At 35.5% G+C, this 27,621-nt stretch overlaps 1 protein-coding gene across 1 annotated transcript in view; it reads right to left on the bottom strand.

The window, feature by feature from the left end:
- Lrrk (Leucine-rich repeat kinase) overlaps window positions 1–27,621 on the bottom strand; it is an 80,045-nt gene continuing 52,424 nt past the window's right edge. Inside the window, exons 36-53 of the mRNA XM_088259421.1 lie at window positions 26,959–27,079; window positions 25,740–25,912; window positions 24,733–24,924; window positions 23,647–23,814; window positions 22,314–22,454; window positions 20,976–21,069; window positions 20,759–20,868; window positions 19,675–19,797; window positions 19,139–19,334; window positions 17,073–17,198; window positions 16,329–16,425; window positions 16,119–16,241; window positions 15,803–15,928; window positions 14,284–14,462; window positions 13,660–13,793; window positions 10,542–10,661; window positions 10,274–10,432; window positions 1–9,695 (exon numbers count right to left, since the gene is read on the bottom strand). Coding sequence (XP_088115547.1) covers window positions 9,612–9,695; window positions 10,274–10,432; window positions 10,542–10,661; window positions 13,660–13,793; window positions 14,284–14,462; window positions 15,803–15,928; window positions 16,119–16,241; window positions 16,329–16,425; window positions 17,073–17,198; window positions 19,139–19,334; window positions 19,675–19,797; window positions 20,759–20,868; window positions 20,976–21,069; window positions 22,314–22,454; window positions 23,647–23,814; window positions 24,733–24,924; window positions 25,740–25,912; window positions 26,959–27,079 — 2,466 coding nt within the window. The 3' untranslated portion in view covers window positions 1–9,611. The remainder of the gene's footprint in view (window positions 9,696–10,273; window positions 10,433–10,541; window positions 10,662–13,659; window positions 13,794–14,283; window positions 14,463–15,802; window positions 15,929–16,118; window positions 16,242–16,328; window positions 16,426–17,072; window positions 17,199–19,138; window positions 19,335–19,674; window positions 19,798–20,758; window positions 20,869–20,975; window positions 21,070–22,313; window positions 22,455–23,646; window positions 23,815–24,732; window positions 24,925–25,739; window positions 25,913–26,958; window positions 27,080–27,621) is intronic.

Here is a 27,621-nt window from a genome sequence, read left to right as displayed (position 1 = left end):
TGAATTATTTATTTGTAAAGATGGAATACAAAGAAAATAGGACATTAATTATTCCTTTTAAATATAATATGTAGAGGAATATAACTCGATATCATAGCTAAATACATAAATAATGTGCTTATCAAATATTAGTGAGCGAATTGATTTAAGTTACTGAGGCAAGCTTATTTTACAATATATGAATAATAATTATTAAGAATATGAATCAAGTAAATTAATAGTTACTGAAATAGTAGTATATTATCTTTGGTTATTCTTTATCTATGCTATGAGATAAATTGGACTTACAACATATTTTTAATATTGTATAAATTAGAGGAATTCTTAAATACAGCGGTATCCTGGTAATTGTCAGATTTGAAATAATTCCAACATGATAAAGTTCCTGTTTGGAAGACAGCCAGCACACGGGCGTTTTCCACTTTTGAAATACAAATACATGAAACTCAAATAATTTTGAATATTTTTAGTTGGAATGTGTTAAAAAGCTAAATTTCCTGATATTTTTCATGAGAAAATTTGTTTGGTATTAGTTCATGGATCAGATGTACCGGGATATCACTGTACTATAAATTTCACAATGCATAGAAATCCTTCAGAGTGCATTCCATAATTTTAAATACTTTTAGTAAGGCTAGGATTTGTTGAATATCAAAAAATAAATAATTTAAGGTAAAGCAATTAAGCAAATTACATCACTTTTCCAACCAAAAGTTGGCCAAGTGTTCTGAAAAGTTTGAACAACTAGATAAGTAGATTTAAAGGATTCACCAGTCACTTTGTGGTGATATCTATACATTTAAAAAAAACTTTAACTTGATAAATACTCCTTATTATTAAATGGTATTGTGACACGTGTTTTGATGCACTCCATTCACAATATAGTTCTAATATTTTGTGATAAATTATGGTTAAGTTTTCAAATAGAAAAATGTTATAACTATGCAAGGAGCATAGCAATTTTGTGCCAACCCTGCCAAAAAATTATACAGCAAATGTTTGAAGTATTTATTTTAAGGTAAAAATATGTACTTTAAAACAAAAACAAAGTGCATTAATTAAAGCAAGCATCTGGGAGTTTAAAACAGCAAAAATTATGTACAATTAACATTAAGTAATTATTGAATAATTTTTTCTTTTTATTAATTTATATATATTTGCTATTACTAATAAATTGGAACACGACAATTTAAGGCAAAAATGTTCAGAATGTAAATTTTTCAATAAGCTCTCTTATAAGGAAGGAATTTAAATATGATTTTTACAACGCAGGCATTTTGAATATTGAAAGATAAAATATTACACCAATCGGCCATTTATACTAATTTATTTTATAAGGACTTATTGCTTGTGTGAACTTGTGATTAGTGCCTTAAAAGTATTTAGTGCTTTTACGGAAAGCAAGTAAACAATTAGTTTATTTCAATAAATTGTACAAGAGTCAAATTGTTTTGTTATTAATTTAAATATAACAATTTACTGCATTATTTACATTAATTACATTCTAGAGACTTTAATATCTAATTTTGATCTTTAAAAAAGTCTTTGGTTAGTGGTACAATCAGATCATAAATTATTAATCTTTTTAAACGTCAAGCACATAAAAAGTAACTTAAATTAAAACATTACTAAAAAGTTAGTTAAAATGGTAGACATAGGCATCCATTAAATAATAACCTATTTGAAAGAAGTCGTTATTTAATTTGGTATTTGATTCAATCATTTAAAGCTAATCACGCCAATCAGTGCCCAAATTTGTTTGCGTATTGCATATTTCTAGCTATTTATTATACATAAGGAAAAATTTGATAATTTAACATAAAAAACTTATGCTGGAAAGAAATATAAACCTAGGAAAAGTAACAAATACCATCCTATTGGTTAACTGAAAAAGTAACAGCTGCCCCATTAGACATACCTCTAAAAGAGTGTAATACTTATATATAATCTAATGGAATATCTTTACTTATCACCATAAATATTACAAAAATACATATGCATTATTTTATAATATATAATTTTATGTAGATAGCGATGTTATCACTTATTCCGACCCCTTATCGGTGACCTCAATTGTTTCTTTTCTCATTTTCCTCCCCTTTAGTATCTACTATTCTTCCTTCATTCCCTTTTTCGTATAGCAGTAAAGTCCTTCACCTCTAACTTTTTGAGTAACAAAATCCGAAATATCGGCTTTCGGTACTCTTATAAGAAATCATCATGTCGGATCTGATGTCATGATTTATAAAAGTATCAGATACTTTTTGGACAGTATGTAAGGGATTACTTCAGGGTTTTTTCTTCTTCAATAAGTTATACATTGATATTTAAATTTGAATGATCATTTATATCTTACAATGAGTTATATTACATAAATTTAAGTAACTAAAATACTTAAGTTATGTCATCTGTATCATATCAGACATATCGCTCATTCCTTTCAACAACGTAATAAATCAAAAATTGTCAATTTTCAGTTGTCTGTGTTTTCGAAATGCTAAGAAAATGTACTATATCCCAGCAAAAGAGGCATATTTTAAACTTAATATTTACCCGCTAAAAGGCAGAAAATGTTATTTTTGCATTTTGAAGAAAAAGTATTGTTTAATTATTTTTTTAAATAAACTAAAAATTTTTCAAATGGAGAAAAAACCTTCAGGTTTTAACTAAAAAGGTCTGTTGCACAGTAAAAAGTTCAATAAGTGGCTTAATATATATATTTAATACATGGTATTATATTTTTTAACTTTAAAAACATTCTCCTGAAAAATCAAGTTTTTTTTATTTATGACGTTCTTGAAAGGAGTGAGCGATATATGTATAACATAAATTTAAGTAACAAAAATACTCAAGTTAGGTCATCTGTATCATATCAGACATATTATATTCTTATGTCCATGTATCCAGAGTACAGGACTGATGACCCTGCCTTGATCAATCACGATTGATTTGACACCATGTTAAATCGATGCAGTGCCCTACAGAGATAGAGGGCAGAAAAAAGAATGGATGCATTTTGACATCAAATATTCACATTTGTGGTAAATTCTCACCAAATATTAGTTTTTAAATGTAAAACTATTGACTTATTAGATTTTTGATTGATGTATTACTTAGTAAATACCACTTTTTCTTCAAATCTACTGTGACACATGTTTCGACGCATTCTGTTAAAATGATGATTTTCAAACACCATATGTGAAGCCAATTCTAAATTTTAGAGTTGGGTCCTTGGGACGCTGAAGATTGAAGAGGGGGTAGAAGCTGTTTCTTATTTTTATTTATTTGTTTTGATTTTTATTCATCAGTGGGAACATAGACAATAGGGGGAGGCTTTAGTCATGGTCCCCAATTCTTGCTGACATTTTTATAAATGACTTCCCCTACTCAAATTTGTTAAAAAATGGTTTGGGTACGTAGACGATATATTGGTAATTTGGGAAGGAACAACAAGACAACTAGATTCCTTCTCAATTTTATCAATATAATCAATGATAAAATACAATTTACATTAGGAAATAACAAAGGTAAACAAATCAATTTCTTAGACCTTAATTAATAGATAAAAAAAATACTTTTGATGTATATAGTATACCCACACATATAGACACTGTAATTCCCTCTTGTTCAGCCCATTCACTTAATCATAAACTAGCTAGCTTTAACTCCATGATCCATAGAGCACATTAATTAAAAATGGATAGATTTTACCACAAAGTGACTGCCGAATCAATTATAGGAGGGATTATATGTCTAAGTGAGGTATACTAAAATAATTTACTAAAGACTGCTTGTCTTTAGTAAATTGTAGTGTTAAAAAAAAAGAAAACTTTATTTTGCATTCCAAATAAACAATACATTTTATTTTATTATATCTGGTCAGGAGTGATAACATCACTATCATCAACATATTGTGGCAGGAATCATATTTATAAATACTTTTACTAAGCATAAATATTTACTTCACTGACTTTAATACATATAAATGTTTATTTGATCTGTTATGTGAGCTACCGTAAGTGGACTATAATAGTCATATGACATTGACCTTCTGCACCAAAAAAAGCAATAATGCCAATCAATACTATTTTGTTTTAGTTAATATTTTAATTAATTATTGTAACTGCAGACAGTTGGTAGAATTCCATATTGAATTGTTAAGTAATATATCCAAAATTAAACAAGGGTTTTTTTGGTTGAATTCTACATTTATTTATGTATATGTTAATACAGGACGCGTTTCTACTTCTTAGGACATTATCAATATGTTTGATAATGTCCTCAGAAGTCGAAACGCGTCACATATTAACATATACAGAAATAAATGTAGAATTCAACCAAATAAACCTTGTTTAATTTTAGATATATTACCCAACAATATTTAAATATTAAAAATACTTTGGAGCAATCCTGGAGTGAATTTTTTAGTTGTATAAAAAACAACACATGATTTGTATAAAATGCTGAAAGTGAGTGCTATAGAAATGATATTTTTCAAATTGAAAATATTTTTTTTTCGTTCTAAAGAAACTATCCATATAAATAATAGATTTTTTTTAAACAATTATTTAGAAAAAAACACTAAATTAAATCATGAAATAGTTCATGAGTTGTGTGGTTTAAGCATTAAAATATTCAACAAGGATAGTATCTTGCTTGTTAAAAATTGTAATTTGACAAAGGAATAGTCTCTTTAAAAAAAAAGTAACTTGCATTCCCTGGAAGATAAAACAAAAAAAACTAATCTTCCAATCCTTATCCGCACCCAATGGTGCATAGTGCACTACATCTTATTGACATAGTGTTATCTTAATCATTACATTCTTAAAAGCAAGGTTATTAATCCTGTGCTTCAGATATCAGTCCAGGGTAAAAATATTATATAAATATTAGAAGTGAAAAATTAAACTTATTAAATAAAATTAAATTATTACTCCCTGGAAAATGAATCGGGCCTCCAGCACAGTAGCCTTTACTACACTACGGAGGAGGACTTTAAAATTTAGCAAAATTAATTAATTATAATATTAAAATTAAAAGTAAAAATAAATTAAGGAAATTCAGTAACAAATCTATTTCTAAGTATTTTTGGTGATTTGTTAAAAAAGCATTTAAGCCGGGCTTGCAATTAACCCTTATATTTGTATAGAACCATATACATTTGATTTTTTTAATTGACATAAAATAATATCAATAAACTTGTTAGTAGTTGCTTATAATTAGTGACTTCAGTTTGGAAAACTGCGAGATCAGTATGTAGGATTAGTTGATAAAAAGTAAAATAATACTGGAGATTTTTGTTGTCTATTAAGATATAAATTTACTGCAGACCGCAGCGGAATGTTAAGGAAGCAATAACAAATATTATGAAGAAAGAAATATTTGAACAGTTTGCGAGCAACGTACGCGCAACAACCAAAGTGACGCAGAAAAACACAAAAACGTGCAATAAGGTGGTTCAAAAATCATTGATAAAAGCTTAATTTTAAAAATACGTTATTGCATAGTATTATAATTAAATAATGGATAGAATGTGAGGTAATAAAGTGAGTTGACAATAATAAATGCATATAAAAAATATCAATGATAAAACATCTGTAAACATATTAACCGCTAGAGTGCTGAGAATCGATAAATTGACTATGGTATACTTTGCCAAAAGTGCGGCCCGTCGATAAATTTTCGATGACGGCAGCGTATTTTGTCGGTCAAGCTTTTGACTAGTATTCAACCGGGATATTTTTTTTTATAAAACTTTTCATCAACATAATGAAATAAAAGTCCCATCATGTCATAAATACCATCCACATTTAAAAATACTCATTTAACTCTTTATATATAAAACGGCAACCAAAAGTAATATTTAATAGTCATGGTACTGATTATTTTTTTAAAATTAAACACTTGAATATACCACTTTAATGAGTTTTATTTATATATACGACTAGTTTTGAAAAAGGTTAGGTTAACCTATATATATATATACCCCTAAATATATTTTTTGTTTAATTTGTACCAGAAGATGAAAACATCTGTAAGTTTTCGAAACTAGTCGTATATATAAATAAAACTCATTAAAGTGGTATTCAAGTGTATAATTTTAAAAAAAAATCAACATGTCATTCCAAAAAGTTAATGCCGAATCAATAAATAATATGGTATGGATTCATACAAACGTCCAGATTCATGAAATTGTATGAAATTGATAATAAAAAAATAGATTTTGTCATTTTGCTACATCGTCCATGATTCAGCAACTCATGAAAAAAACAGGTAATTAGTAAATAATTGAATGAACAAGTATTTTAAAATGTGTCCTCGGCACCGTAAAACATTTTTGTAAAATTCAAATTTGTCAAAAATAGTCAAATGATCAACTTCTCATATTTTTTTTGGAACATGTTTATATACTAGCATTTTTCACAACCATCAAAGACCGGTTTAATTTACTAGCAGATTGGAACGCCTAGATTCACATGTTGGTGTTTGTAATATGGTTTTTAAAAAAAGGAATGGTGGCCAATAAAAGTAGTCGATACCACCGAGTATATTCAGATCACCGTGTGACTGATTCCGATCAATATTGTTTCGAAAACAACAAAAAAACACTTGACTAGACTGAATTGATAGTAATTGCACGCTCCAACAAATAATATTTGCACTTTACATAATGAATCAATACCGATGGAGCAAACTGTGTCAATGTAATTCACAATTGGTCGGTATACGTACATCACATTGGGTAAACAACTCACAGACCTGTCAGTTCAATTAGGTCATTTGATGTGACCATTGACAAATTTGAATAGTACAGGAAAATGAGTAAAAAAATTGCTTGAAATGAAAATATAATTTTTAGAGTACTTCTTTATACTCTGGCATATGGCTGGGCCGCGAATATATCAATAATGGGGTGGTGAGAGATGTTGGAGGAATGGGAGCGGGGGGGGAGGGGTACATGGTATTTTTTTCATTAATATGCTTTAATGTAAAATAGCGCAATACAACTTGTTTTCACAAGGTAGAATAAGTTCCATAAATTACCAAAAGGTAGACAAACTTGTTAAATAAATAAATAGTACACATCTTTTAGGGTGGATAGCCATAAAAAAGAAGAAAAATTGTATGCTTTGACGACATCACGAAGCACCTAACTTCATGTGAAAATACTTTACAGGAGAATGTAGAAACATTATGATTTTAATTATAAAGTGTGATTTATTAATACTGAAAAAAAAACACTTTGTGTGTTTGTTGAATTGCTATTACAATTGACCTTTTTTTAATTCCTGATCAATATTACAAAAACAAAAATACTCCATGAAAATTTCAAACCTATGATATACCGACCTATGATAAACCTACATATACCGACAATAGCCAAAATTGACACACAAAGACAGAGAATGAAGACGCGTGACAATAGAAATAGGTTTTTAGCTATGCTAAAAATGAATCCTGGTAAATTAGTTCACTGCGTTGATATGACAGTGATTGAATTCAATATTTCGAAAATTTATATTCAGACTCTAAGAAGTATATCAGGCAAGAGTCTTCGAGATAGAATAAGAAACGCCAGGATCAGGGAAATATGCGAGATCGAAGATGTCGTTAGGTGGGGAAGGGAACGAAGGAGACAATGGTATGCGCATGTGAGGAGAATGGAACCATCCAGACTCCCCCACATCGCACTGTACGGCCAACCCCATGGTAGAAGACTCCGGGCAGACCACCAAAGAGATGGGTCGATAGCTGGAAATCAACATCGCAGGAGGCTAATCCCTCTTAGAAATAGGCCACAAGGCCTACAGCAAAAAAAGATGAAGAAGAAGAAGAAGATTTAGAATCTTACATGTCAGATATTTCAAAATTTTCTTATAATTAGATGCTTTTGTAATGAATTGTCTGAATTAAAATCCATTGTATGGAAATACTGGATTTAACACATGAGGGATTATTACTAAGACATTATACATAATCAAAGTTAGAAAAATTTAAGTTAATCGATTTCTATCTTGAGAAAACAATAATATCTTGACTGAATCCAAGTGATTAATTTGCAGGGTTTCGTACCAGGGACTTTGTACAAAATAGCTAGATGAACTAATCACTACTCTATGCGGTGGATAAGATTTTAAATATCAGCTTCAAAATATTAGGTAACTGCACAATTGCAATCTTCTTTGAGAATTATTGAACAAATACATTTGAAAGTCAATTGGCATTTCAATAACTTAATTGCGTTCTAGGAAAAACATTATAAATTCTGAAAAAAATAAATTACTATAGTTATCTAAAAAATATATAGATTTTATCACATTATTATTTCAAATGTTCAATAATATTTACAGTTTCGTTATCGTGGATAAACTCAATGGCGATAAAAATTCAATAAATCATTTGATTATGCTCGAGTTGATAAGAAAAAATGCTCTGGAAAATTCCAAATATACTGCGCATTATTTGCACAAAACATGGTAAAATTACAAAAACATGATAACATAAAGATATGCTAAGGAAATACCAAAAAAAAATCAAATATCATAGTGAAGTTATATATTAGCGTTGGAATGGATAAAATTTGATATTTTATGCATATCTGACAATTGCTTGTCATTCGAATGTCTTCACGAATGGATGTAATGTATACAATCTGTTTTGTCTCTATCTTTTGGTATTGTCTATGGCGTTTCCTGTCAGCTATTTTATGGTAATCCATTCACTGTTGGTTTTTAGTGGTACATTTTTGGCCAAAGTGGCAGAAATCAATATGTTTCTGTCACATTATACAATGTATGTTTTCATGTTTTCGTTATTTTTGTTTACAATTAATCATGGCGGCTCAAAGGAAAGCCACCTTTCTGTTATGTTGCCAGGTTTGTAATTCTCATTTTATCCATGGTCTGTGAAATCTTGAACAGGTTGCCAGGTTGCAATTGTAAAAATACCGGGTGGTGTGCAATATGCATTTGTGAAGACATTTGCATGCGTGTACCAAGCGCCATGCGTACGTAAGGTCAAACGGACATAATGGTTGTGTAATCATTGCTACACACAAAACCGAAATAATCAATTCATAATGTTAATACGGAAACATTCCTCAAGTCATATAAAATTAAATACGTTAAATTTAAACCGTTTTGATATTAAAGTTGTCTCTACTTGATATGAGACATGTATTGTTCTTCCCTTTTTTATGAAAGAAAATGGAAGTCTGAGCATCCCAGGGCTTACGACCACAAGTGTATAAAGTGATCGCTTAAGCCAGCCAAATGCCAGGTAAATATCAATCAATCAATCAAGCATCATAATAAAGGGAAGAACGATACATGTTTCATATTAAGTCAAGACACCTTTAAAATTGACATCTCATCCATAGGGTTATCCAGTGTTCGATATAATAAATAATATTAATATTGTCAACCATTTTAGCTGCAAATGTTCACTTTCCGTATGAATGCTCGACATTGAATGCAAGCCGTGCTTTTACAATAGTTTCTGTGAATGTGCCACCCGCAAATAGAGAGAGATGCCTATATACAGAGCAGTTAGGGAAACGCAAAGCACTGTCTCAGCAGCATCTTGGTGGAGTGATGCAGGTGAAGGGAGGATCAGTTGGCCGCCCAGTGTTCCGCCCTCCACAGCAGGCAGTGCATCACGCTGGGGCCCGGAGATACATTGGACACGACTGCTGACTGAAAACATAATAAATTATATTGTCACCAAAAAAATTTAATTCTTTTCAAATGTGGTATTGTAAATAAAAACCTCTTTTATATTTTGGAAGTGTTCGCCACTAAGAGCATTATTCCGCAAAGTGTGTGCCGTGGTGTACCGTGGGGGTTAGTTGGTGTGCTGCAGAAAAAATGTCTAGTTTTGTGAAAATAACACAATTGCTCCAAATTTTGATTGTTTGTGCTTAGTTAAGTAGGCTCTCATTTCGCATTAAACATAATATGTTACCATAATATGGTAAATATGCACCCCTGAAATATCTTAATTTGGTTGGTGTACCTTGAATAGAAAAAGTTTGCGGAACACTGACTTAAAGAACGGTACTCGGCGTTAGCTACGTTGCTCGTTGGATTTTTAAGTCCTCAGAGACCGGTACAGTGCTAGTTCCATAGTGCTCGTAGTGATTACTTGTCACAATATTCATAATGCTGTCGCTAACAATATTTATATTATAATCAATACATAATGACATTGCTACCATATTCATAATGACGTTGCTAACAAGTCAGTCTAGTTGCACATTTCTGGGTATTTATACCTGAGTGGACGTGTCAGTGTAGCGAGCTAGGAGACTTCTATAGCCTCTCCCAATTGTGGCTATCAGGGGAGGTTCCTCTTCACCCTCCCTGGCGTTGCCGTCGCAGGAGTCCGTGCCGTCGCTTGTGTTGTAGGCCGGCAACGGGATAATAGCACGGACCTGATAAAACCAACAAAATGGTGGTATTTACGAATGCAAGATGCCTCAATGGCCAAGAGAAACAGTTAGCAAACTGATTTGGAATTGAAATAGATTGTAAATGAATTACCTCCTCTTCATAAGGTCTGAATATAGTGACGGGTCGTAAGGTTTCTCTTTCAGCTATGATAATGCATCCCCACGTAGTTCCAATGTAAACATCGTCATTTAGAACAGCTAAAGAAGTAACCTAAAACCAGAACAGCAAATAAAAAAAATATAAAATAAAACTGAAACTTTGTTTTTTACCACTTTTTTGGGTATTTTTTTCCTCTTTTTCAGGGATGGATATGTACTATCCACCACTAGTACATAGCCGCCATCCCTGAAGGTGACAAGGTCCTTGTCAAAACCGGTTGGAAAAAAGTAGTTAAAAATAATAATTTCATAATGTTTATAAAATGTGCCACAAAGTATGTATCAGCAAATTCTTCTTTTGCCCCTTATCACACCCAATGGTCCATAGGGAATTGCATAAGATTGATACGATGCATGATCATTAATTATACGAAATCGCCATGATTAGTCCCGTGCTTCAGGATATAATAATACTTGATGATTAATATTTTAGTAACAAGTTACCTCTCTAATAGAGTGTAATTCCTCGCCAACCCCTCCCTAAATGTGTTCATGTTTTAGGGAAGGAGTGATTTCATGTTATAGATGTCCAAACATGAGATCTATCTTGTTTATACAAAAGAAGTCATAAAAACGATTGATCTTTATCTCAAGTTGAGACACATATAATATTTATATATAAGAAGAGTGTTATATTTATATATCTTCCATAGAGCGCTTGTGCACTGCATTAAAATTTACTTTTCGGCAGTCTGGTTAGTATGAAAAAAACGGGTGATTGGCTTGTGACTTCTTGACTTCTCCGTCTTTCTCCGGATCGGTGCGCTTGATCCGTGCGCGATCACAGTGCGCATGAACTCGATCACGCTAAACTGTCGTAGTCACTTTTATTTGAAAAAATCTGACTGTTGGACAGTAAAATTCCGTGCAGTGCACAAGCGCCCATAGGGCGATTGTCCATTATTCGGAATTTGACCGTCCGGCAGTCTGGTTTTGAAAAATAAAAGCGACTACGACAGTTTAGCGTGATCGAATTTACGCGCAACGTGGTCACACACCGATCAAGAGCACCGATCCAAAGAAATATGGACAAAAGCACAAGGCAATCTTTGTTTTATCGTGCTAACTGAAGTGCCGAGCGGTAAAATTCCGTGTAGTGCACAAACGCCCATAGGGTGAATAATTCAGAGTCTGAATAAATAATAATAAAAAGTTATTTTATGGTTAATAATGTTAGTATTTTATACATGTATTAACTATGTATTTGTAATCTTGAAGAATTAAAAAAAAAGATAAAATTTTATTTCAAATTAAAATAAATCACAATCTTGATAAAGTACTTGAATAAAAGAAATTCCTTTTCGAATTGATCATAATCTTTCTTCACACTCATGTATTATGGTAAGTAATTGAATCATGTTTTTCATGACAAACTTGTAATCTTGAATTTAAAAAATAATAATAATGTTAGTAGAAAAATAGGTGTGATGGATAGGTCTGATTCATTTGATTTTCTTATCAATTCTGTTATTGTAGATAATTATACATCGAATAATTATACATCGAAAGTTATACATCGATATAATTATACATCGATTATTATACATCGAAAGTATATTAACGATAACTGAAAAAATAATGTTGTTTTGGCAGTAAACATATAAAAGTGTTATCTGCTGAAATAAACATTAAGAAATCATCAATAATACTTGATCATAAAAAAAACTGAATTAACTAACTAACTAACCATCACGCCGCTTCCCCGCAGGGGTAGGCAGAGAGAATAGAGCGCCACACCAGTCTGTCCTTGCAAACATTCTTCGCCTCTTCCACGTTCATGCATCTCCTCATACATACCCGCCGATTGTTACGACTCCTAACCTGACCACTTTTAAGTATTTGGCATACTGATCGTGCCATGTTTTTCTCGTTCTTCCTCTGCTTCTTTTCCCACTAACATTCGCCTCATAAATTTGTTTTACCGTTCTTTCCTCACTCATTCGTTCCACATGTCCAAACCATCTCAACACACCTTTCTTAATTTTATCGATAATGCTTATCTCAGCTTTGCATTCCTTCCTTATTTCACTATTCGCACATCTATCATACATCGTTTTGTCGCACATTCTTCTGAGAGATCGCATTTTGACTGCATTCAGTCTACTTTCATCCTTCTTTTGCCAACTCCATGTTTCACTTCCATACATTAGAGTTGGAACCAGGACTCCGTTGTGCACTGCCAGTTTAGCTTCCGCTGATAGGTTTTTATTTGCTATAACTGATTTCAGTGCACCATTCACTTTGTGCACAGTGCACGATTCACAATTATGTATCTGATTTTAATCTATCACTCATTAAGTTCTAAGGATGACAGATAAAGCTTCTTTATTTGCACTCGTTTTTTTTATTTTATTTTTTAAATCTTTGAAATGTACCAATAACGACATGCAATATTTGTTATAAATAATTCTTTCTTTCTCAAGGTTTTCAATGAATGAAATACTGTCCACGTTACAAAAAACGGAGTCGAAAACCCGACCAACTAACAATTCCATTTTTGGTCATTTTACCTCAATCGTAATTCCGAAACCGATAGGGTTTCTGAATTTTTCAATCACCAAACGTCCAAGTGACTGAAATCTAGCTACAGCTTATGCAACACTGCTTATCGTGACCCTACTAAAACTTCAACTTTTTAAGTTTTATAGCCTATGCCTACTCGTGAGTGGATTTACTCTTTATGTTTAAAGTTACTATAATTTCATGCAATTCATGAGTGAATATTCTAGGCAAAAACACTCGCTATAGAGTTTTTGAGTGGTATTACACAAAGTGATTGATGTATGATAAGGAGAGTGTTATATTACCATATCATAAAGTCAATAATACTTTTAAAATACAAAATATGTGTTAGTATTGTTTATATGTTTATTTTAAATATAATTTTAATGAAATTACTACGTTTCGTATGAACACCTAACACGTATGATGTTCAAAAGTCTAGCCATCCCTGCTATAGACCAAACGTGTAATATACATATACACTCGCAGATCTATGTAATATGTACTTTCATTTCTTCCTGCAGAGTGAGAAGTGATAAATTGTTTACTTGACATCGTCCAGGACTGAGGTGTTCTTCGATGGCTATGGATCGAAGACTCTCGGAGCACGGCACCAACTTGGAACAGTCCAATCGGGCAAGCACAGATTTTTTCACAGCATCCCATTGGTAAATTACACAACCTGAGAAAAAATTACAAATTGAATTTTTTTTTGACCTAGATCATTTTTGTAGTGATCTTTGTGTATTTCTGTGGTTAACTAGAATTGGCTTTATTACTAATCAATAAATTAAGCAAATATTTTTTTAAAGCAGCTAAAGTTTTTTCATTTCAATGTCTTGAAAAATCCACTTTTTATTTCACTTTTACTTAGTAAAATGATGTGGAATGCATCAAAATACATGTCACAATAGATTTTAACAAATATGTTAGTATAAGTATGTATTTACCAAGTAAAACTTTTCAATTATCTCTAGTTTAGTCAAACATTCCTTTCTAATATCTTCATTTTAATTTTTGTATAAATCGATTTTCAATGCATTTGTCTGAGGAAATGATACATATTATTAAATAACTTAATTTAAAATTTAATTTTATCACTTTGTAAAAATCATTAGATTTTAGCAAAAATCATTAGATAATAAATAAAGCCTAAGAATCGAGATGTTTACCGGGATATATGTACGTGCAGACGGTGTTGTGCGAGGCCACGGCGTGCAGCACTCGGGCGCAGGGCGAGGCGGGGGAGGCCGGGCAGGGCAGCTCCAGGGCCCCCGCCGCCCCCAGCCCGGCCACCAGCCGGTACACCCACAGCGAGCCCCCGCTGCTGCCTCCGCACCACAACTCACTGCTGGAATACAATGTGGCAAATACATCTATGAATTAGATGGAATATGATGGTCGGCATTATTCTGTAGTAATAGTCTTAATAGTGCATTTAACACTTTGTGTGCTGGTGCCCTTTATCCGCCTAACCTTTGGGTTATTATTCAAAACGTAGGTGGAAAAATCCGGGTCAGATTTCTCAAAGAGAGGTTCTTAACATAAGATGTCGCTGGAATTTTTTTTTTGGTAATGATATTGTATTGAATATTTTTACAAATATATTTTGTATTGAATATTATATAAATCAATTAATATAATCTTGACATATTCTGTGAATGAGGTAGCCAGCAATATTGACCTCGAAATACTAAACGTGTCGTAGACATATTCATATGCGTAGGGCGAGTAAGAACAATTTGACGTTTCACAAATGTCTCTTTGGTTATGGGTATACTTTTGTTGTAGAACATACGGGATACGGCTTGTTGCCATCTGCGATAATATAGCAGATGTATCACGTATATTCGTATGGGTAGTGGCGGTTAAATGAATCAGCTTTTACGGCCGGCCATTTTGCATAATGGTAACAATAAATGTCACAGGTTAAAAAAAACTGTAAAAACTCTCATAAAACGCCTTACACTTTTACCACAACAATGTGTAAAGCTTCTAAACCATGGGTGGCCAACATTTTCAGTAACCGGGTTAGATTTTAGAAATGAGATTTCTAATTGGGCCGTAAAACAAAATTATATTATATAAACTTATTTATTAGGTACTCTTCAAACTTATTTGCATGTTTAGCCTCGTAATGCTGTTTAATATTATACCTTTTCAAGATAGAAACAGAATCATTGCATATCAGGCATGTTGGCTTTGTTTTAAATTCCACGAAAAGCTAGTTTATAGTCCATCTATCATAAAAACTTCTCAATTCTTCTGTTATTCTTCTCTTCTTTAATCCAACGCCTTTACTACTTGACGACATTATGGGTCTTGAAATTATAAGGATAGTGAAATACTCCCATATATGGAATATGATACAAACTACGCACGGTGGAATGTTCTTTGGGTGGTTTTGTGTACACTAAAGGAATAAAATGTGTGATTTGCTCCGCAGGCCGCAAGTAGACACCTGGCGGGCATGCGGCCCGCGGGCTGCGGATTGGCCGCCCTTGTTCTAGACTGAGTAGTCCAAGAAATAGCTCTTAAGAGTTGCAAAAAAGTTAACCGTTGTGTTAAAAAATTAGATGCCAGATGAGCATGTTATTAAATGTGAGTGGTCACCTGATACTGGTGATAAAACTAAAACGAAGTGTTAACAGATAGGAATGTATTTTAAATTTTCTCGGGGGTTAGTCTTACTATTCGTTTGTGGTGACAGCAGCCAGGCAGTGGAGAGCCGTAGCGGCACCAAGTTCCGTCATCACAAATGTGCCTTCTCCCATAGTTGGGCTCAGGGGAGGAGCTACGTTGTCCAAAAGGAATAATCTAAAACGGAAATATAATAATAAATTTAAACTGTTATTTCCAAACAAGACAATAGATGTCACCATTAGTCAGATAAGTATTGATAACTTTGTTTAAAATGGGCAACATCTCTTCCAGTTGATAGAAGTCAGAGAATGGTACTTCTAGATTAAGATCTCCTTGCTGGTTAAGGCTAAGTGAAATAACAAACCTTCCATTGGAAAGGGCAGCGGCAACTCTAGCCAAAGAAGGAAGATGAACCAAGGCGGCGACACGACAGGCTGATGCGGCGCTCTCCAGGGCGTAAGAGAAGAGGTGCAGACAGTCGGAGGCACTGAAAAACCATCAAATTAAACTCACTCATACTGAAAGATATGGGTAAAATATAAAAAAAGCTGTTTGTTCTTTAAGCTCTTCTTACTTGTAGGCATGTATCCTTCCTATAGAGTCCCCGATCCAGACCCGATCCCCAACGGAGCACACTGCCGTGGGGATTATTGGCTCATCAGCGGAAGCTTCTGTAGGGTCAAAAGGAAAAAAATATCCACACTGACATAAAAAATTCTCATTATTGGGTGATCGAATATAAAAACCGAATTGAGTACCTGATGACTTCTTCTGAAGAATCTATCTTATCTTTTGTGCAGTATTCTTTCGTTCTACATTCCCATATTGATATAAAAAATAGTCATTACCGTTGAGTGATCAAATCCAAAAAAACTAACCATCAGACCACTTCACCGCAGGGGTAGGCAGAGAGAATAGAATGCCGCACCAATCTGTTTTTGCAAACAATCTTCGCCTCTTCCATATTCAAGCATCTCTTCATACATACCCACCGATTATTCCTATTCCTGACCTGACCACTTTCAATTATTTGAAATCCTTTATCATGCCAAGTTTATCTGATTCTATTACCGGCCACAATCGCTTATAACTATTCTTTCTTCACTCATTCTATTCACAAATTGAATCTAAAAATAGAATTAAGTAATGACTTCCACTGAATAATCTATTTTATCTTTTGTACAGTAATCGTTCGATCTACATTCCCAAAGTTTCAAAATTATTTAATGAATTTACAAAATTGTACTGAATTTGGCGTAATAAAACGCTTAGAGACAATTTTCAGTGGAGTTCTGTTGATACGCATGTACAATGTTACCTTGCGAGTTAACAGGAGGTGTGGAGAGAGCGTGGTAGTTCAGGAAGCGTGCATTGGCAGTGGCGAGCACATCACACCGTGGCCGACACCTTGTCACCCAAATCTCCCACCCGGGAGTGCCTTCATCTGAAAACAAAGAGTTATTACATGTAGTAAATATAACCTATGGAGTTACTTACAACAGGACACCTTTAATCATAAGGTGGGGGGACTGACCGCAGTCATTTAGTCGTAACGTGTTACGTTACGATGTGAGCATTCTTATAGTCAGTACAGCGCCGCTCGTTCCAAGTACTCCATCCGATGTCGGATGCTCGCCGCGAATGTTACGTTACGACGAAATGCTCCAGTCAGTCCCCACCTTTAGGTTTTAAATGTGAGACATTTAGGGGGGCGGTGTACAGTGTACTTACAGTGTAATTATAAGCTGTTATAATAAATATAAACTATATAGCTTTGTCCACCTTCGTGGTGTGATGGTTAGCTTATTTAGCTACTGTACTGGAGGTCCTGGATTCAATTCTCAGAGGGAGAGGTTAAAATAAATCGCAGTGATTTCACACTCTAATATTTAGTTAATATTACCCTGGATTGGTCCCTGAACCATAGGAGTGATTACTTTGCATTCATGTAAGTAACAATCAAGATTATGCTGCGTCAATATGGTGCAGTGCACTATGCATCATTGAGTGCGGATCAGGGTTAGAATATGGTTTGTATAGTTTATCTTCTTCTTCTTCTTCTTCTTTTAGGACTAGGTCCTGTCATTCTCCGGTCCGCTCCTGGGAGGTGGAAGACCAGCTATCCCTCCATCGTTTAGGTGGTCTTCCTGGGGGTCTGACCCCGCTTATGCTGCTGTCCGCTGCTATCCTCTCTTATAGATTATATTTATAATAATACCTGTATATGTAAGCATCTGTAGCATGCAAAACTAGTCATAATAAAATATAAAACTCAAGTGGTATAATAAATGTGTTTTATTTTTAATTTAATCATGTCAAACACCAAGTGAATGCCGAAACAATAAATAATACATATTTGTGCATAATATTTTTATTATATTATGCCTTTGTTATTGCTTTAGCTACGTTAAAAAAAAAATCATTATCGGACCCAAACTCATAGGGTCAAATGAAAAAATAATTCACGGAAATATGTCAGTTGTCATTGCAATACAAATAAAAATACAGCTTTAATTCAAATTCGCGTGACCAATTTCGTAGCTGTTTCTGATTGTAAGTAATGTGAGTATGTTGCTGGCATAGTGGTGAGAACAACATCCCGCAACCGTGTGAACACCCGCGTAGTCTGGCATGCGTCATTCTATAATAGTCTCTCCTTAAAAGCAGTCACTCACTTAGAGCTCCTAGTAACTTAAATATAGAATAAATCAAAAATTAAAAATTGACAATCTTTAACTGATAATCTTCCATAACCTGAACCCACAACACAAAAAAATGAAAGAAACACCTCCAATTGTTGAAGAAACAATTGGAGCTGTCTCTGTTGAAAGGTCAGGCTTCTAACTTCGTCTTTTGTGTGTCGGGTTGTGGTCCCGTGGCTAGTGTCGCGGACTCTTAAGTCAGAGTTTCTCGGTTCGAACCCACTCTACCACAAATTTGATACCTATTTTTAATAATGAGCTGCTTAGGCTTACAGAAATAGTATGAAATTGAATATTTTCGCAAATAATAAAAATACATATTCTTCTTTTCAATTAAAAAAAATCCATGGATTTACTACCAATTCTTCGATAAATGACCAAATTTTATATGTTTACTTTTTTTGGGTTTTTAATATAGTTAGATATTTTTTTAAAGTTAGAATTTTTTTATAGATAGAATAGAGTTTTATAGATCGAATTTTTTTATAGTTAGATATATTTTATTCAAAAGTTTTTTTTTACATTTTTATTGCTTCTGTTTTATTATTTTGAACTGGACAATTTAAACCCGATATTTAAAGTTCTATTTTTGTAAAACAAAAACAGAGCATGAAGCGGCTAAAAAATATATTTTTCCAAATAAAAAATCACAAAAATTCTCGTTTAAAAAATAACATCATACCTGTGATGTTGGGCATCTGTGTAGCGGTGGCATTGGTGACATCAGCAGCGTGGTACAGCGAGGCTACGTCGGCAAGGTGCGTGAACTCGGGAGCAGACGCAATAGATACTATCTGCGAGGCAGACGGGCGCTGCTCCGGCTGCCCCGACCAGCACGCCACCATGAGGTCCAGCATGTAGCACGGGTAGAGGGTCTCCTGCAATGGAAATGTCACAAGATGGTTTTAATTTTTAAATCATACATTTAGATATTTCTAATTAACTATTAGTAATACCAAAAAGAAATACTAAAAGCAGTTGATATTTAGTAAAAATATTGTTCATTTTGTACATACCAAATAAAAAGTAGCATGTTTGCAAAGTCTTTAACAATTATAGTATGCATACAAGAAAAAATCTCAGCACTAAAACGGTAATTACATACTTATTTAAAGGATTTTAATGTTTTGAGAATACTACCATTATTTCCTGAATTAATGCCACTCTTTGTTTGTGAATTAAATTAGTGGTTTTACAATTACCATGGATAAAACAAACCTTGTGAGTTAAGGGTGGTCTTCCCCCTTCCAAAATACATTCCTTTACTGCTTCATGCCCCTCGAAGGGTTGCCTCAGGGTTAGTAACTCGTACAAGAACATCCCAAAGGAGAAACAGTCAACCTAAGAGAAAGGATAAAAAATTATATTAAGGCAGGGGTTGTCAAAATATGTTCCGCAGAGTCCCGAGGCTTCAGAAAGCCTTTACGAGGGTTCTACCATGACAAGCATAATAAATGTACAATAATGCTACAATAAAAAACTGCAAACAAAACAATTTAGTTTGAGGGAGTAGGTATTGTATTCTTTTGTATTTTTATTATTGTCATTAAAGAAGAACCTGCAAAGCTTCTACTTTTAGAGGCTTGTCTGCAGGTAGGATAGTAAAGACATGGAAGATGAATGTGAAAAATTTATCACAAACACCCAGGCCAGTTGAAAATAAATCTCTATTGAACTTATTTAGCAATTGGCGGGAATTGAACCCGCCATGCCAGTTTCGCAATTGAGGGTCAATCCAACTATGCTACCTCTATGTTGAGTGTAAACCTATATATTTATATATGTAAGCCTCCTATATGTTAACAACATTTTGAGTGTCCAAATACTTGTTCACAAAATCTGGATTATCTCCAATTACAGGAGTTATTTTCATATTATTTTTTGACATCCCATCAAAGATGAAAAAGAATATGGAAGTCTGGGCATTTACGGGGCTGACGACCGTCATAGGCTGGTTTAAGTGATCACTTTACACACGTGTAACATTCACCAATTCTACCCACTTAACCGCCTATGACAGGTCACAAGCCCGGTAAATACCCAGACTTCCATATTCCTCTCCATCTATGTATTATTCTTAAGAATTCGAGTAGTGTGGTTGTCAATAATGGGTAGAATTGGTGAATGTTACACGTGTGTAAAGTGATCACTTAAACCAGCCTGTGACGGTCGTCAGCCCTGTAAATGCCCAGACTTCCATATTCTTCTTCATCTTTGATGGGATGTCAAAAAAAAAAATCCTATATGTTTAGTGTTAACATTAATGCTTAGTGAAATCGGACAATTAAAAAAACCAGGTTACCTTTTCCGTATACTCTTCTTCACCGTTATATCTCATGATTTCCGGTGCCATGAAGCCCTCGGTGCCACCAAACCCTTTGGTTCCGGAAGGAAGTGAAAGACGGCTGATACCTGGTTAAAAAAAATATGTATTTGATTTTATTTAAAGCAATTCAAAATGTAAGATGTGGTAATAACACACAGCGGAGTAACCCAGAAAACGCTAGAGATCTTCTTACCGTAATCTGCCACTTTGATGTGAACCGGAAGTCCAGGATGATCTTTGAATGGTCCAACGGGAGGCGGCATCTCCCATACCAATACATTTTCGGCCTGAAATTTATAAAAATATTTTTTTAAACACATTGTTATCGGGCGGTTTTTTCATCAAACCTGATCCTAATTATACTCAGACAGTCTGCCGTCCGACCCTCAGTATACTGATCACAAGTACTGCAAACCCGATTCCCATCTGTATAATATTTTTTGGCGCCTCTCGCGCTCTACCAGAAGTAAGCAAATAGAACGTTTATAAGCCTCTCCCGCTCTCTACCAAAAGTATGTAAAAGATGCTTTTAAGCGTTTGCTGGAAACAATGTGTTGATATTTTTACAAAAATTATGATATTTTTATTTATTAATTAGACATTTCTACTTATAAAATATCTTATTCTAGCTACGCTGTTCCTCTCCAAAAAAGAGGTTAAGCTCTTGTGCTTGGAGAGGGACTTAAACTCAATATTGATTCATTATAATTTAATTAAGGATATAAAACAATCATTTTTGTTTATTTCTTTTCACACTGATGCTTCAAAGAGTATTTTTAAGAGATAAAATCAATTATGATTTTATTTTATTGTCTGGATTTTTCCTTACTACCCTAAACACCAATTACTCTGGATAATCGAGGCTTTAACCGTATAACTTTCTTAACCTTTTAACCGCGTTCACTTTGTTCCTGAGAGACGCCCGTGCGCAGCGGTATTTTGCCGTTTTTTAAATGATTACTTTTATCATGAATTTAGTTAAGAAACGATTTATTTTCCTAAGCAAAAACGTTCAATGAGATTCATTGTGCCTTTTTGGTACTCTATAATACACTCGTGTCACATTATTCTTGAAATATATCGTAACACAAATAAATCAAAGCACGCATCGTGTGTCACTCTTACCCACTGGCGACGCGTAGCGTCGAGAGTGAGACAGATATAGGGCATGATTATGGCGCGGACTAATTACCGACCGCAAAAAAATGAGGGATCTGGTCTTTTATTTATCCTTGTGATGTTACAAATTATTAGTCAGATATTTCAACAGATGTCATAAGGCCAAGGATTGACGTATTATTTTATCCAAAGTTCCACACCATGAAAAAATCCCTCCAAGTTAAACTGAGGTTCGAAACATGGAGTAAAGTAAAAACACAAACGGTTATGTCAGCCGCGTACAGGGAATGTTTTGTGAAAACACATACGGTTATGCGAGCCGCGTGGATCCGGTTAACAGAAACATGTGCAAAAAAATTCACAGCTACCTTGTAATGCTTGTGTGTACCAATGATAATCATAAGTTAGTTACCTTGAGATCGCGGTAGATAACTCTCTGCCTGTGCAGGTACTCCAGGGCTCTGGCAGCCTGTACCGCCACCGCTTGGGCACAGTGGGGCCCCAAGCGCGCTCCGGACTGACGATACCCTCGCAACACACAGTCTAGGGCACCCTATAACGCAATCAAATGTCAAAATCACTTGCCATGTGTTACACAGGACTGGCTTTGTTGGAGGGAAAGTTGGAAATGAAATACAAGTTTATAGTGTCATTGAAAAACTTCGAACAAGGGCACCAAGGAGGCAAAAGTCAGTATTGCTGTAAGATTCCTCTTCTGATCTCCTATCTGCACCCAAGTGGTGCGTAGGGCACTGCATCAGAATAACAAAGTGTGTCCAAATCTTTGTTCAGAAATCATGGGTTTGACTCCACTTGAAGTCTGGATATTTGCAGGGCTTACGACATGACATAGGCTGGTTTACTATACTCAACCATAGATTGTGCTGAAGAAGTAGCAGGTGTCAATCAAAGCATAAATATAACTTCTAAAAATTTGAGTAGTGTGGTTGTCATTCATGGGTAGTAAGTATCATGTATTAGTATCATATTATAGTGTATAACAATTAGTATAATCTATTGAATTAAAAAAAAAAAACTTAAGCATGTGAAAAAAGGTGACACCATAAATATAACTTCTAAAATTTGAGTAGTGTGGTTGTAAATTGTGGGTAAAATGATGAATGGTAAAAATGATCCCATAAACCAACCAGACAGGTCATAAACTCTGTGAATATCATACTATGACTTTCATATTCTCTTTCATCTTTATTGAAATATCTTCTTCTTTTTTGTGCGCCTTGTCAGGTCCTCCAAACGTTGGCGATCACTATGGCAAAGGCTTTGCGGTCCTGCGCCGTCAGGAAAAACTCCTCCACGTATGTTGCGAAGCCACGATGTTCGCTTTCTGATAGGTCCTCGGCGTCCTTCTATTTTTCCCATCATTATAATTGAGATATCAATGTACAAATTTTTAAATGAATCTTATAAAGGGGTTTATGCAGAATGAGTTAAGAAGACACATTGGGAGACCGAGTAAGAAATACAGATGGAGGATATCGTGAAGTGGGGACAACAACGAAGGCGATACTGGAAGGAACATATAAACAGAATGTCAGAAGACAGACTTTCACGTATCGCCCTCCAAGGCAACCCTGAAGGACGCAGACCCCCAGGCAGACCTCCGAAAAGATGGAAAGACAGCTGGGAGTTGACATCCCAAGAGCAACATGCGAAGGCACAAACAGAACCCTAGGATCTACAAAAAGAATAAGAAGAAGAAGAGTTAAGAAGATATTTTTTATTACCATAGGGGCCAAAGCGAGCACTAGTGCCAGGGGGGCGGTGCAGGCGGCCAGGAGGGGGGCGATGTTGGGGTGACGGAGGGGCAGCAGCACCCCCAGCTCTGCGCGCGCGCTTAGGTACGCCCGGCACGCCGCCTGCAGCGGGTCGCGCTCCCAGCGCGCAGCCGCAGCCTGAAATATGGATACAACATTTAAGTTTAACCTGTTGACCAGGCGGGGCGCATAAATACGTCAAACGCAAACAATATCGGGTACGGGAAGGACATATGAATACATCCTTGAAATATATGTTTATTATTTTATATATTTGGAGGTATGTTTACCCAACAACAAAGGTATTAGTCATCCATATATGTCTCTACATGAATTTAAAACATGAAGTGAATCAGTATTCGCGCCCGTTACAAGTTGCGTAATTGGACAGCGGACCTCCCGGTTAACAGGTTAATGCTGGGAAAGAGTTAATGGTGTACGGTTGAATGGCGAAAGGTTAACTGGCAGTACATAACAAAAAAAATTGGTTTCAACCTCAATGTATGGAAAAGAAGCATTGAGTTGGCAAAAGAAGGATGAAAGTAGACTGAATGCAGTCAAAATACAATCTCTCAGACAAATGTGCCAAAAAAAAGAGTGATAGATGTTCAAATGGTGAAAAAGAATGCGAGGCTGAGGATTAGCATTATCAATGAAATTAAAAATGGTGTGTTGAGATGGTTTGGACATGTGGAATGGATGAGGAGGAAAGAACGGTAAAACTAATTTATGAGGTAAATGAAGTTGGAAATAGGAGCAGAGGAAGGCTTAGAAAAACTTGGCATGATCAAGTATGTTAAATACTTGAAAGTGGTCAGATCAGGAGTATGAATAATCAGCAGGCATGTATGAGGAGATGCATGAATGCAAAAGAGGTGAAAAATATTTATAAGACAGGGCCTTTCTGGCTAACTCTGTAGAGAAGAGACTTGATAGTTAGTTAGTTAGAAAGTTAGGACTTTTAGTGAGCCTCTTATTTCACTGATTGATTCGGCAGTCACTTTGTGGTCTAGAAATAGTGGTATTTACAAAGTAAAACAAAAAAAAGCCTCTTACCTTGTAGGCCTGCAGGGCGCTGGCGGGGGCGCGCGGGCCCGGGGGCACGGGCTGCAGCACCTTGAGTGCCACGGGCCCGCGCCCGGCCCACTCGGCCCGGAACACGAGCCCGAAGGCCCCGCGCCCGGCCAGCGCGCCCCGCACCACCTCGCTGCTGCTGGCCAGCCGCCTCGAGCCCAGGTCCAGGAACATCTGCAAAATAATTGTGCAATAAATGTGACGATACTCAAATGTCCACCTCCGTAGTGTTGTGGTCAGCGAGTTTGGCTGCTATGCTGGAGGTCCCAGGTTCGATTCCCAGGGGGGTCAAAATAAATATGGGTGATTTTCACTCTTATATTTACTAAATATCACCCTAGACTGGTGGTACAAGAAGTGCAGGGCTGATAACCTTGCCTTCATGCAATTAACAATCAACCTAACACTGCGTTGCTGCGATGCAGTGCTTTATGCACCATGGGGATGAGGGTTAAAAGATAAAAATAGTTAAATGTAATAAATAGTCTAAATTAATAGTCATCTTCTTCTCTTCTGTTAGATTCAAGAGTCAGCCCTTATAGGAGTTTTCTCTTGGAATGTAGAGGTCCAGCTCTCTCTCCGTCTCTTCTTCAAACCCTTATCCGCATAGGGCACTGCATCATATAAATGCAGCGTTATCTTGATCATTAACACATCAAGGAAAGGTGGTCACCCCTGTGCTTCAGGTACCAGTCCAGATAATCACTTATATTTATTTGACACCCCCTGGGAATCGACCCCGGGACCTCAAGTACGGTAGCCGAGCGTGCTGACCATTACACTACGGAGGCGGACTATGGAGTTATGCTTCAGCTAGGAGTGATTACAGATTTTTTTATTGATATTTCAACATAGATGAAGAAGAAAAGGGAAGTCTGGGCAGTTACAGAGCTTGTCAAATGACCAAAAAGTACCTACCAGGATACTTTTCACTTTTCTGTCTGGAAATTGACCATTGTTTGAAATATTCGTCATTGTTCTATACTCACAACATCGGGTGCAAGATGAATGAGCTTGATCTCTCTATGCACGGGGCACTCCACGGTCGCGTTGTTGTTAGCCTGCAGAATGCACTCCTCTACTGTCCACGCGTGCAGCGGAGGGGCGGGAGACATGTTCCCCCCTCCCACTACCCCCTCCATGGAAGGCATCCGGGACGAACCTAGAATCAAAATATTTTGAGTGGCCAAATTTTTGTTTAATAAATTCTGGGCTGTAATCCATTGAGATGTTATTATTTATAAAGCTGATGTGTTGAGATGGTTTGGACATGTGGAACATATGAGTGAGGAAAGAACGGTTAAACAAATTTATGAGGCGAATGTAGTTGGAAAAAGAAGCAGAGGAAAACTTGGCACAATCAGATATTTCAAATACTTGAAAGCGGCCGGGTCAGGAGTCGTAATAATTGTCGGGTATGTATGAGGAGATGCATGAATGTAGAAGAGGCGAAGAATGTTTGCAAAGACAGAGTGGTGTGGCGTTCGATTCTCTCTGCCAACCTCTGCGGGGAAGCGGCGTGATGGTTAGTTAGGTAGTTAGTTAGTTATGATTTCATTGACATATTTAGTATTTTGAAAGTATTATTAACTTTATGGTATGGTAACAAAACACTTTTTTTGTCATTCATAGCTCAATTTGTGCAATTACTTCACAAAGTAATCTATGAATACATAAAAGTATTACACAAAGTACTTTTTAAGTGGTATAAATTGCATTTTTTTTTTTATACTGGTGATACATATAAGGAAAGAATGCAAGGCTGAGATAAGAATTATCAATAAAATTGGATTGAGAGTCGAATGAGTGATTGAAGAATAGTAAAAAACATTTATGAGGTAAATGTGGTCGATAATAGAAACAGAAGAAAACTGAGGAAACTTGAACAAGTATTTCAAATACTTGGGAGAGGTTAGATTAAGACTAGGAATAATCAGCAAGTGTGTATGAGGAGATGCATGAATGTGGAAGAGGCGAAGATTGTTTGTAATGACAGATTAGTGTGGCGTTTTATTCCCTTTGCCTACTCCTGCGGAAACCAGTGTGATGGTTACGTAGTTAGTTATTACACAAAGTGAATGATGAATGATAGGAATTATTGGTTTGTCAGCATCGATGACAAGGTGTATTGATTTGATAGTGTGAAAGTCAGGGCATTTACAGGGCTCACGATCTGTCATTGTCTGGTTTGAGCGATAAACAACTTACCGGTGGAGTCAGGACCCACTCCGCTGTCTCCGTCGGAAGCGCAAGAGTCCTGGGAGGCGCGGGGGCGCACTGCCCCACCGCCCCCCTCTGCATGCTCCGCCCCGGGGGCCCGCTTGAACGCCTGCGATAAGATAAATAAAACAAGTTATTAAATTTCATTAACAAATAAAGATGAAATAAGATAAGAAACGCCAGGATCAGGGAAATATGCGAGATCGAAGATGTCGTTAGGTGGGGAAGGCAACGAAGGAGACAATGGAGACAATGGAGGAGAATGGAACCATCCAGACTCCCCCACTGTACAACCAACACCATGGTGGACGACTCCCAGGCAGACCACCAGAGATGGGTCGATAGCTGGGAATCGACATCGCAGGAGGGTTTTCCCTCTTAAAAACAGGCCACGAGGCCTACAACAAGATGAAGAAGAAGAAGAAGAACAAATACAATTAGTCAAATACTTGAAAGTGGTTAGGTCAGGAGTCAGAATAATCGGCTGGTATGTGTATGAGATGCATTAATGTGGAATATGCAAAGAATGTTTGCAGACAGGTTGGTGTGGCATTCTATTCTCTCTGCTTACCCCTGCGATAAGCGGCGTTATAGTTACTTAGTTAGTTTTAATTTAACCGTATGTAACATGAATAAAACTTAATATCGTTT

Source organism: Brachycentrus maculatus, unplaced genomic scaffold (genome assembly GCF_059751285.1).
Source record: "Brachycentrus maculatus isolate JH-2025_06_01 unplaced genomic scaffold, ASM5975128v1 h1tg000117l, whole genome shotgun sequence".
NCBI lineage: Eukaryota > Metazoa > Arthropoda > Insecta > Trichoptera > Brachycentridae > Brachycentrus > Brachycentrus maculatus.
The sequence above is the reverse complement of the archived record's forward strand: the minus strand, read 5'-3'. Positions and strand labels throughout refer to the sequence as shown.